This window comes from Mercenaria mercenaria, chromosome 8 (assembly GCF_021730395.1).
Source record: "Mercenaria mercenaria strain notata chromosome 8, MADL_Memer_1, whole genome shotgun sequence".
Taxonomy (NCBI): domain Eukaryota; kingdom Metazoa; phylum Mollusca; class Bivalvia; order Venerida; family Veneridae; genus Mercenaria; species Mercenaria mercenaria.
In genome coordinates, this window is record NC_069368.1 from 33,859,948 (window position 1) to 33,873,157 (window position 13,210).

Genomic DNA, 13,210 nt, shown 5'->3' on the forward strand with positions numbered 1-13,210 from the left:
TGTATATATACGTCTTTTCTCAAGCTATTGACTACTCAGTACAGTTTCCCCGCCATTCTAATACTTTGAACTGGCCATAAGACATGAAACAAAGTAACCCTGAAATTGTATATCATCCCCCCCCACCCCACCCCTTAAAATATGAACTGTATGATGGAGGAACACATTAACAATAACACGAACAAAATATTAACAATGTAATACAAATAATAACAAATATTTTGTGTTATTTCACAATCATTGTGATCTTACAAGCGGCCACATTAAACGGCGGGTTAGTTTTCTTGATCAGAATGTATTCCAACAATGCTAAATATACTAAAGTACAGCTGAGAATATAATTTACAAGTTAATGTCTGGTTGACACAGTCGGCAGTACATCTGCCAGACACTTTTACGATTTTCTACTGGAATATGTAAATGATTACAGTTGCTGAATTAATAAGGACTATTTTGATGCTTTGGTTTTGGCTTATTTTTTTTTTGGAATTAAGGAACGTTTTGAAATTTGCTTTTGATTGCGCTGTGCAAAGAAAAAAGGAAATTACAAAAACTACTATATTTGAAATATACGTAATAAAAGGAAATACTAACTGCTTTGCGGAACTATGCCCTTTTGCATTACTATATTTGAAACATGTTATAACTGGAACATCAAACACGTCAATTACGTATTTCTTTGTGGAACTATGCTCTGTTGCATTACTATGTCTGAAACATATGTAACAGCAGGAACATTAAAACATAAATTACTATATCCTGTTGCATTTCTTTATTTGAGATACAAACAAAAATGTATACTAAGAACATCTAATCGTACTTCGGTCGTTTCTGATGGCTGTAAAACTTTGAAATTGAAAAAGGTAATACTCCAGTTAATATAAAACTGTACATTTGAGTTTTTGTTTTGGAGTTTGGCGACGTGATTAGCATACATGCGCTTCCTCATGCCATGCGTCATAAAAGAGTAATTTGGCATGTTTCTCTGATTGCACTAATGAACTGAAACAAATGTTATTACGAGGCCTAAACAATCAAACTTTGTTTTACGTTTTGTCTTAATTTGCCGCAAAGACAAAAATTACATCAACCAGTTTTACTTAATTCATTTATCTGAAGCAATCAATTTTATTTACAGCGCGGCAGAATACACAGACGGTTTAATGCCAGCAAATGCTATGGTCCGTCACGATGGCAATGTCTTTTGGCCAATACCAACAAAACTCCAAAGTTCGTGTAAAGTTGATGTCACGTACTTCCCATTTGACATGCAAACATGTAGAATGAAATTTGGATCATGGACATATGATGGCTTTCAGGTAAGAATTATCTCTATACTTTCAGGTGATAGCTTACTCAACGTTTTCAACTTTAAATATCATTCCCATTTTGTAAATAGCATACTATGTACTTAAATCTGAGGAGGACGTGAAAACTTTCAAGTTAATATGTAAAATGCAGGTTAGATTTAAGTTTATGTCTAGGCCCTGATTTTATCCACTTTAATTATGTATGCTTATTTCAGATAGGGGATACAGCAAATGATACAGCGTTTTTCAATTCACGATTTTCAGGATTTATAATATTATGAAAATTTTCAGTTTATTTAAAAATCTGAATGTTATGTCCAGCTATCAAAATTTCACGATTCTGATATACATACCACCGACTGAACTTCAGTTTGGACATAATCATCGTTTTGGAGTTTCGACCGAAGCCCGAGGACTTTCGATACCTAGCTCGCAAACACTTATGCTTTAGTGACGTCATATAAGAGTAATTAGCAATTGTTTACTTACTGCTCAGTCTACTGCTGTAGCTTAAAGAACGTTTAAAGGTAAAATGATACAAACAACAAAAAAAATCATTTACTTTCGTAAACATTGCTTCTGCGACTCTCACAGTTAAGTTTCCCCAGACAATGGATTTACATATGCACATCAATTCCATTTAAGACATCTTTTCCTGGGAAATCTAATTAATAAAGAGATAATATATCTAATACGCAACATAAACATGATAAATTAGGTTTTATTTTCACGAAATTCGCGTGTTTACCGCTTATGTCTGACATAAAAGCAGCTGATAGGAAATTTTATCGATTTCTACGTACAACTGTTCCTTTGACACTAGTGTTTTTCCCACAACAATAAAACTGACAACATGAAATAAATTTTATTACAAAAAGAATAAAGTGCCATTTCTAAACTGTCAAGTAAAGACTGGTTTCAAGAAAATATGAGGTTAGTCATAAGAGGGATTTTTAAGAAATCTGAAACCGGTCTGTTGAAACTCTTCCGTAGTAATTATATACATGCTCAAATAAAGAGAAAGAATATGAACATTTTGTTGCTTTGAATATTTTACTTCAATTAACGTATTCATAAGTATGTGTGACAAGGTATAAGACATGTTGAGATAAATGATGTCAAACATTTAAAACGAAATGAAATATCAAACATATCAAAAGGCATTACAGTTGAAAACTTTGAAATTCAACTTCGTAAAGATGCGAATGGTCGATAATTTCATATTGTCAAATGAGAATATTGGCTCTAGAACAAGAAACTCAAATATAAGCTTCATTTAACATTCAACCAGCTGGTATTGTATACATTTCATGATTTTAGCGATGCAATGTACAGTTATTTAATGGTTTGTTTCGAAGAATGATATTAGAAATAAATTTTCATTAGCTTGACAATTCAAGATTAGGTAGAGCTATTGGATTCCCCGGTGCGTCGGCGTCTGCGTCGGCGTCTCGATTTGGTTAAGTTTTTGTATGTAACCTGATCTCCGTAATCACGTGTGGGAATGGATTGAAACTTCACACACTTATTCACTGTGATAAACTAACTTATATTGCATAGGTTCCATAACTTTATTTTGCTTTTTTTTTTTACAAAATTATGCCCCTTTTTCAACTTAGAAATTTTTGGTTGCGGTTTTATATGTAAGCTGGTATCTCAGTATTTACTTATGGGTATGGATTGAAACTTCACACACTTGTTCACTGTGATGATTTCACATGCATTGCACAGGTTCCATAACTCAACTTTGCATTTTTTTACAAAATTATGCCCCTTTTTTGGACTTAGAAATTTTTGGTAAAGGTTTTGTATGTAAGCTGGTATCTCAGTAATGGATTGAAACTTCACACAATTGTCCATTGTCATAAGCTGATATGGATTGTACAGGTTCCATAACCCTGTGTTGCAATTTTACAAAAGTTTGCCCCTTTTTGGACTTTAATATTCATTCACTTGACAAGGCTGTTGAATTGTCGAGCGTTGCCGTCCTCCGACAGCTCTTGTTTTTTTCAAGTTTTGACTTTGACCCAGCAAAATTTAGAGTAAATGAATATAGACTGGTCAGTAGCACAAACTGAAGACGGCGATTTATATAATGAGTCATGTTATAATGCCAAATACTGAATAAATGTCGTTATTGTTTTCATTGTTTCTTAGCCCATGTCGAAATAATGTAAATTGAATAAATAAAAAATTTACATGAGATTTTCAATGTTTGAAAGCAGTATATATTTCAGTCGCATAAACAATGATGAAATATATAAAACATATAAAACATTCAGACCTCTTACTGCAGTCAGATTAAAAGTTTCCATCTAAAGCCCCAATTACTAAACTGGAGTGAAGGGTTGTCTGGCTGAGTCTCTTCATTGCTTTTCATTGACCATATAGGTCGTATTACTAAGTATTTAAAACTTCATTCGATAAGTCCACTTTAACCACATCATGAACAGTTCCCTGCTTTTCTCCATCATTTAAATAAAGGTTTGCTTGTCCAGAAACCGGGATTGCTTCTTCTAGCCTCCTGGTACGTGCGCATCAAGGAGACTGCATATATACAATTAACTGGGTCAACATTCGAGTAAGTCGTGCCTGACTGAAGACAGTGGGAGTGACCGTAAAAAAAGGTACAGTCATCAATGCATGTTCATCTCGTCGAGCTGCAGCAGCTGTCTCTTTATCACGCTTCCTAAGCACATAGGTTCTCCTGCTTTCGCTACGTTGGCGTTTTAGCATGTTTTATGCGGCCTGGCGCATTTATATCAACTGTTGGCGTTTGCAACGAAGGACAAGCTGGCATTCCATAAGTAGTTAAACTAGTGGTAGACGGACAACGGATCTAGCCGAGGACAGTGGTGCTGAACCTGTTTTTAGGAACCGGAGTGCTGAGATTCTGTCTTGATATCACCACTCCGGACATGACAGTTGCCGGGAAAGACGAACAACGCCAGGGAAGGTTTGGAGGGGATTCACCACCGAATGAAGAAACAAATTGCCAATCATCCATATAACCAAGATTATAGAATTTAGATGTCATCAAGAGTCGAAGAACCGTAGAGATGGACCTTGTTTCCACTACACATAAAAGAACAATATATAAAAGCGCAGATATTTAGACAGACACAGAAATTCAAATCGAAGCAGAAAGAAAACATGATCTGCCCTATAGCACAGTGAATGCTTGCCCATATGGTTCGTCGGTGGCGGGGATAAAGAAAAGATTGTATAACAGGTGCTGCTCATGCAAGATAACCATTTATATACATCTGTGATAGAAACATTTGAATTACTTCCCTTTGAATTATAAATGGGATGAGACTATATTTGTCAGATATGTAGGTGTATATGCTGTTAGTCATAAGAGCAACAATTACAAACAGCTTTTTAGAAATCTGAAACCGGTCTGTTGAAACTCTTCCGTAGTAATTATACATGCTCAGAAAAAAGATATTTGTTGCTTTTAGTATCACTTTCTACTATCGTATTCATAAATATGTTGGAGAAGGTATAAGGCACGTTGAATCAATGTCAGTGATAATCTGAAGATGTCAAACATTTAAAACGAAATGAAATATCAAACATGTCAAAAGCCATAACAGTTGAAAACTTTGGAATTCAACTTCGTAAAGATGCGAATGATCGATAATTTCATAATGACAAACGTGAATATTGGTACTAGAACAAGAAAACTCAAATATAAGCTTCATTTAACATTTAACCAACTGGTATTGTATACATTTCATGTGTTTTAGCGATGCATAATACAGTTACTTAAAGGTTTGTTCGAAGCATGATATTAGAAATAAATTTTCATTTTTTCAAGTTTTGACTTTGACTCAGCAAAATTTAGTGTTTAAGAATGTAGACTGGTCAGTAGCACAAACTGAAGACGGCGATTTATATAATGAATCATGTTATAATACTAAACAATGAATAAATGTTTTTATTGTTTTCATTGTTTCTTACTTAACCCATGTCGAAATAATGTGAATTGAATAAATAAAATATTTACGTAAGATTTTCCGTGATTGAAAGCAGTTGATATTTCAGTCGCATAAACAATGATAAAATATATAAAACGTATAAAACATTCAGACCTCTAATTGCCCCAATTACTAACCTGGAGTAAAGGGTTGTGTGGCTGAGTGTCTTTATTGCATGTAGGTCGTACTGACTAAATATTTAAAACTCCGTTCAGTAAGTCCACTTTATCCACATCATGAACAGTTCCCTGCTTTTCTCCATCATTTAAATAAAGGCTTGCTTGTCCAGAAACTCAGATTGCTTCTTGTAGCCTCCTGGTGCTTTCACATCCAAGAGACTACATATAATAATACCATACTATTACCTGGACCAGCACTCCAGTAAGTCGAGCATGACTAAAGCCAGTTGGAGTTCTCGTAAAAAGGTACAGTCATCCAAGTATGTTCATCTTTTCGAGCTGCAGCAGCTGTCTCATTACCATGTTTCCACGTTTCCAAAGCACCTAGATTCTCCTGCTTTCGCTTCGCTGGCGTTTTAGTATGTTTTATGCGGCCTAGTGCCATTTATATCACCAGTCGGCGTTTTCAACGAAGGAATAGCTGACGTTCCATAAGAAGTTAAACTAGTGGCAGACGGACAACGGCTGCATCACATGGCGGGGCAATGTCAATCAGCTAGATCGTTTCATCTAAGAGCACATCTCGCTGCTGTCATTAGTGCTGAACCTGTTTCTAGGAACCGGAGTGCTGAGACTCTGTAAACACACTATTGATTGATGTCACCACTCCTTGCCTGGGAAGACGAACAACGCCAATGAAGGTGAGGGCGGGATGCACTACCGAATCAAGACACAAATTACCGAGCATCCATATAACCAAGATTATAGAATTCAGATGTCACCAAGATTCTGGGAACCACAGAGATAGACCTTGTTTCGATTTCACAAGAAAGAACATTATATAAAGACGCAGGAATTTAGACAGACACAGAAATTGTAAACGACGCAGAAAGAAAACATAATCTGTTATATAGCACAGTGAATGCTTGCCCATATGGATTGTAGAACAGGTGCTGCTCATGCAAGATAACCATTTATGTACATCTGTGATAGAAAGATTTGAATTACTTCCCTTTGAATTATTATTGTCATGTGACTATATTTAACAAACCTTTGGAGATTTTAGCAATTAAGCAAATAAAATTCATAAGCATTATAGCAAATTCGTTTTGGCGTTGGAAATTTTACATCACATGATGTTTATTTCTGAAATTTGTCTATGTCAATATTTAAAGATGATACCTATATATAATAACTGCATGGGAATTCTTATGAAATAAAATCAACCATAAAAATGGAACTTTCCAGAATCCAAAACCCTCAACAAATGGCCACGGTCATTTAAAAACGAACGGTCATTTGAGATAAGCGTACGTTATCGGACAATGCCCGTTGAAAATACGTTTTGTGACATGACGTGAGAATGTTTGCAAATCTAATGAATATGACGTTTCAGAGATTTTCAACCTTTAAGTATAGAGAACATTGAAACAGTTAAAACAATGTAAATGAAAGTGACAAATCAACATTACAAGAATTTGTGTATTGGTATAGAAAACACTAATTTATGAGTTGTGTCTTTTCGGTGTTTCAACACACTTTAAATATACATGCAATATATATCAGCCCACAGTTTATTAATCCCCCGCCGTGGCGGAGGGATTATAGGAATGGTCTGCGTCCGTCCTTCCGTCCGTCCGTCCTTCCGTCCTTCCGTCCGTCCTTCCGTCTTTCCGTCCTTCCGTCCGTAACAAAATCGTGTCCGGTCCATATCTCCTAAACCCCTTGAAGGATTTTCATGAAACTTGGGTCAAATGATCACCTCATCAAGACGATGTGCAGAACCCATGAGTCAGCCTTGTCGGTTCAAGGTCAAGGTCACAACTCAAGGTCAAAGGTTTGAGTCTGCCATTTTGTGTCCGCTCTATATCTCCTAAACCCCTTGAAGGAATTTTATAAAACTTGGGTCAAATGATCACCTCATCAAGACGATGTGCAGAACCCATGAGTCAGCCATGCCGGCTCAAGGTCAAGGTCACAACTCAAGGTCAAAGGTTTGAGCCTTCCATTTTGTGTCCGCTCTATATCTCTTAAACCCCTTGAAGGAATTTTATAAAACTTGGGTCAAATGATCACCTCATCAAGACGATGTGCAGAACCCATGAGTCAGTCATGCTGGCTCAAGGTCAAGGTCACAACTTAGGGTCAAAGGTTTGAGCCTTCCATTTTGTGTCCGCTCTATATCTGCTAAACCCCTTGAAGGATTTTCATCAAACTTGGGTCAAACGATCACCTCATCAAGGCGATGTGCAGAATTTATGAGTCAGCCATGTCGGCTCAAGGTCGAGGTCACAACTGAAGGTCAAAGGTTTGAGCCTTCCATTACGTGTCTGCTCTATATCTCCTAAACCCCTTGAAGGAATTTTATAAGACTTGGGTCAAATGATTACCTCATCAGAACGATGTGCAGAAATTATGAGTCAACCATGCCAGCTCAAGGTCAAGGTCACAACTAAGGGTCGAAGGTTTGAGCCTTCCATTTGGTGTCCACTCTGTATCTCCTTAACCCCTTGAAGGATTTTCATCAAACTTGGGTCAAATGATCACCTCATCAAGAACTCATGAGTCAGCCATGTCAACTCAAGGTCAAGGTCACAACTGAAGGTCAAAGGTTTCAGCTCTGTATCTCCTAAACCCCTTGAAGGATTTTCATGAAACTTTGGTCAAATGATCACCTCATCGAGACGTTGTGCAGAATTCATGAGTCAGCCATGTCAGTTCAAGGTCAAGGTCACAGCTAAAATCAAAGGTTTTACCCTTTCACTATCCATAGCAGTGGCGGGGGATTTAGCTGTCATTCAGACTGCCTTGTTTCTTATTAGAGTTGTCTTTCTAAAAATAGAATACAACCCCGCTGATTATAGCTGTCATTGAGTATGCATTTGTGTTGGTTTTTGTTGAAACTGACAGTTCAATGGTTCAATTTTTACGTTTTATTTAACAGGTGGATATCACAAACCGAACAGAAGAAGTAGATCTAAGCAATTATGTGAACAACGGCGAGTGGGAGTTAATGAGCATCAAGCCTGTCAGAAACGTTGTTACGTATGCGTGCTGTGACGAACCCTTTCCTGACGTCACGTTTACTATACATATCCGTAGACGTACACTTTACTACATGTACAACGTTATATTCCCGTGCATCATGATGTCAGCATTGACGTTACTTGTATTCTGTTTACCACCAGACTCTGGAGAAAAGATTGCGTTAGGTACATGCACATACCACCATATACTGTAAAGTCATTGTGTTTGTAAGGACTGGTTTCCGTGGATTTTGTGGTTCGGTCCATCTCAACAAAAGAAATGCCGCTCATTTTCTCTTTAAAAACTGAAATTCAAAAATTCAGTTCCTTTCGAAATAGCCATTTTGTCTAAAACCACGAATTTAAATGATCCCGAAATAAATGATATCAGTCTTTATTAATCTATTGTTTCAAACACTTTATTCAATTATGATTTATGTTGCATCGCAATCAACCTTTTAGAACAAATTTGTCCACATATTTACTTATTTACTATTTTTTTTTTTTGAAATATCACAATCATTTGATAGATTTACTGTTTTACTAACTTTCTACCAACATTTATTATGCCATTTTCCTCTTTCAGGAATTACCGTTCTTCTGGCCTTTTCCGTGTTTATGCTCGCCGTTGCGGAAAACTTACCCGAAACATCAGAGTTTGTCCCCCTAATAAGTAAGACATGTCTTTCAATAACCTGTGTAGTCGATAGGGCCGGTAGACCGCTTATAGACCAAATTAGAAGCAAATTATTTTTTATATTTATGCCCAACTTTTATTCATAATTTTCGTTCTGCAGCTGACTTTGTCAGAACAACCAATACCAGGACCCGATTCTTCAAAAAATAAAAACAAAACAGCTCTATGTTGTTTTCACATTTTATAAACGTAGAAATATACTTAAAGGCATTAAAATGTAATTTAAAACCGGACGCAGTCATATACAAATGAAGCAGTTCCAAGCATGTCGTCACTTACAGTCTTTTTTCAAAACATTTTACTTATTACTATTATTATGCTTTTCACACTGAATAAAAAAAGCGTAGTAAAAACCAGCTTGCGTTTAATTTCTACTTTTAAATGTATTTACCAAAAAGGTATTTACCTACTTTAATTGTAATATCCAAATGAGTGGACGTCGATTGCATATATATCTTTTTAAAATCAGTTCCTTTGACACAGACTCTTGTTATATCAAATAAGACACTATAACATAAAATGTCCCTAAAGATTCTTTAACTCTTACCCTGCTAGATTTAAACAAATGGACTGGTCCATCGTTCAATTTGTGCAATACCATTTATTATTCAAAGGGGTGTTCACTGAAAATTTACTGAGTGCAGACCATGATCTTGGGTCTGCACTGGTCGCAAAGGCAGAAACACTTGCCACCAGCTGGCTAAAGTTAATAAACTCCGTTATTTTTATGTTACATGTGCCAAAAGGTGACAAAAACAATTAAAAATAGGCCAATTCATATATTATTTCAAATCAACATAGGCAACATTTTTCAAATTTGTTTCAGACTTTATTGTATTGTTGTAATTATCATTTCCAGTCACAACATCATTATAACATTTTGCAAATGTATGAATCTAAACCTTTTCTATTTTTTTTATTTTGGAAACAAACATTTTAATTTGTCATGAAATAAATGTTTATTACTTAATTTGTATTTCGAATTTTATGTCTATATCTTCAAAATACAAATAAAAACATAATACCAATATTTTGCAGGTATATATCTAACCATTGTAATGGCGTTGACATCAATGTCGGTGATGATGACGGTGCTTGTCTTGAATCTACACCATCGAGGGCCAAACAAACACACGGTGCCACACTGGCTCAAAGTTATCTTACTGCATAAACTCTCACCATATCTATGCCTACAAGAGGAAAATAATGATATAGTGCGATTTATTGATACTGAAGAAAAATTCATAAAGAATATGTCCTTAAAAATCACTCTGGATAATATTCAACAAGCTCTTCAGAATGAAATTCAAATTGAAAACTCACAGCAGGCTCAAAACAACATCAATATCCGCCATCAGCCAGTGCAACCTGACCCACAAACAACCAATTCGCCGATCCTTGAACATCCGGCGTTTCAGTCCGCAAACCACGTATATAACCGCACATTAAATGCTCCTGCTGAACAGCCTCCACGGCAACAATGTTATCATAGTTATGATACACAAACAAATGAATACAAAATCCACACCAGTAACAAAACTGTGCAGATAACACAAGACTCCGCACGTGACCAAACAAAACAGCAAACACCGTCGCATAGTCAGAGTGAAAATAACCGACGAAATAAGCGCCGAGCGAATTCAAATTTAGGCAAAACAAATGAGGAAATATTAAACTCCCTAAAAAGAATTCTCGAAAAACATGAGAAGGAGGATAGGGACTATGAAATTATTCAAGAGTGGCGACGCGTTGCGCAATGTGTTGACAGAATTCTGTTTTTCATTTTTCTGATAGCAACTGTGTCGTCGACATTAGGGATATTGGTTATAGCTCCTGCAACTCAGTAGATTGATATCTTTGTGGATAAATCAGCGATTGTGCCATAGAGAGCTGAAAGAACAAAGTAATTGAAAACTAGAGATTAAGTCACGCAGTGTGTCATATAGAGCTAAAATAGCTAAATAAATTGAAAACTACGGGGGAAAGCCAATGATTTGATATATACAGCTCAAAAAGTAAAGTATATTCGTAACTGTGTGGGTAAGTAAGGGAATGAGACAAAAACAGAACGAGTAATGTAGTGAATTGACTATACTGGTAGGCCATTAATTGTGCCATATAACAGCATCACAGCCGTGGGGTTTAACCGACGACTACAAAGTTAGACATGCGCCTTCAAAATTTCCATAAATACTTTTCAAGTGCATGATAAAGTTAAGCTTTATAAAATGAAGGCATGTTGACGGTTGTGCCATTTGTCTAAAGAACTAAGAATTGAACATCCTATATCGGATTGAATTTCAGACAGACAGCTAGGGTTAGAGATACTGGACGGAAACCATGCTGATTACTTCTGAAGACGATCGTATATAAGCAGTTGAATGGCGACCATCTGCTAGCTATATTCTGATTGTTATTTATAGTATGGCTATAATCAGTATTTTCTGATTGCTATATATAGCATGACTATAATTGCTGTTAGATTTGGTGTACAGACAGACAGTTAATGCACTTATTTGAAATACATATATTCATTCGCAACTGGTTTTAAAACTTAAATGTGTTTGATCTGTATATTACCTGGCTAGAAGTTGTTTTAAACGCTTCCAAACAAAGTTGAAAATTCATATAGAACTACCTGAAGTTTTTTTATTGGTCGCTAAAGACCTTATTGATTTAAAAGTGAATGCAAAATATCGATTATCTTACATTGTATTCGATATCAAATTCTGAACTATTTTCATTCAAAGACAGATGCCTAATCACTTGGTGGGATGGCAAATACAGATAGGCCTCGTTGAAAATTTTCTGATAGACATGATATTTGTTTCCTTGCTATACGTCATACTGAATTGCTTTTTAGCTCACCTGAACATTGTTCAGGGTGAGCTGTGAGTATAGGTGGATGGTCCAGCGTCCGGCATCCATCGTCCTGCGTCAACATTTTTATTTACACATCTCCTCTTAAACTACTGTTCAGAAGTACCCCAAGAAAAAAAAACTTAAATAAATTTTATTTCAATGAACTTCTCAAAGCAAGTTCACCATACTGAGAAACTAAGTCAGATGGTCAGTGTCTTCTCAGGTGAGCGACTAAAGCCCCTTGGGGTCTCTTGTTACCGATGATTATTATTGACGCAGGAAACAATGGGATAACATTGCCAAGTTCCAGAAAATAATTGGTTAACTCAATGTATATTTTATTTTCAGTTTGCATATAAGTTCTAAAAAGTATTCTAACACTTTTCTTTTATATTAACAGAAAAGGATTTTACCGCACACGTTTCGCAAAATGACCTACTTTTAGCTATTCCGGTTTACTCCGTCCTTTTATGCCTAAAAAGGATTCCAGATAAGTATCTCTTCCCGATTTTCCTTCGATTACGTGATTAGATTACTACGCATTTGAACTCAAAACTGTGTTTTATTTGCCATCAAAGCACGCAAAACTAAAATATATTTCCAAAGTAAAAGCACTATTTTTCGCAGTGTCAGTCTGTTGAGTTTTCAGATGAACGGGTCATCCATCATCTACGACGTTTAAACCCACTTCTAAGTAACTTTCCTACAATTCATATGTTACAAGGGCCGGTCAATGAGTTACATATTTTCTTTTGATTTGTTCCTGATCGGTGAATTCCCACATGGCAGGGTGATAACTCAAGCTGCAATAAAACTTCTCCTCGAAAAAAAAAAGCTAAGGAGTTTTATTTCAGGCGGTTAATGCTTATTTCTTCCTTATGCAGAAGTAAAAGCTTCAAATATTTACAAAATTCATTGCCTTTAGAGTCGCCCCTTTCCCAGAACATGTTGGAATTTATCATGCAACTACTATGACAACTGCTGGATCTTGATATTTGGTAGAATAATAATAATGATAATAATAATATTTATTTTACCACGTTACAATGACCTGATAACAAAATTGGTGCCGACCATGTTAAAGAATTTATGTTTTTTAAATCAATTTAATTCCATACACCATCATATTTTCAGCAATAACCGTAGGTCACTGCCTAATTTTCACATATATAATTATCAACCAACACATTTTCTAAAATACGATGCAAGCAGT

The 13,210-nt window shown here is 35.9% G+C and overlaps 1 protein-coding gene across 1 annotated transcript in view; it reads left to right on the forward strand.

Moving 5' to 3' along the window:
• LOC123565424 (neuronal acetylcholine receptor subunit alpha-7-like) overlaps nucleotides 1-11,326 on the forward strand; it is a 28,385-nt gene extending 17,059 nt beyond the window's left edge. The window contains exons 6-9 of the mRNA XM_053549105.1: nucleotides 1,139-1,319; nucleotides 8,357-8,624; nucleotides 9,025-9,111; nucleotides 10,174-11,326. Coding sequence (XP_053405080.1) covers nucleotides 1,139-1,319; nucleotides 8,357-8,624; nucleotides 9,025-9,111; nucleotides 10,174-10,982 — 1,345 coding nt within the window. The 3' untranslated portion in view covers nucleotides 10,983-11,326. The remainder of the gene's footprint in view (nucleotides 1-1,138; nucleotides 1,320-8,356; nucleotides 8,625-9,024; nucleotides 9,112-10,173) is intronic.
• The last annotated feature ends 1,884 nt before the right edge of the window (nucleotides 11,327-13,210 follow it).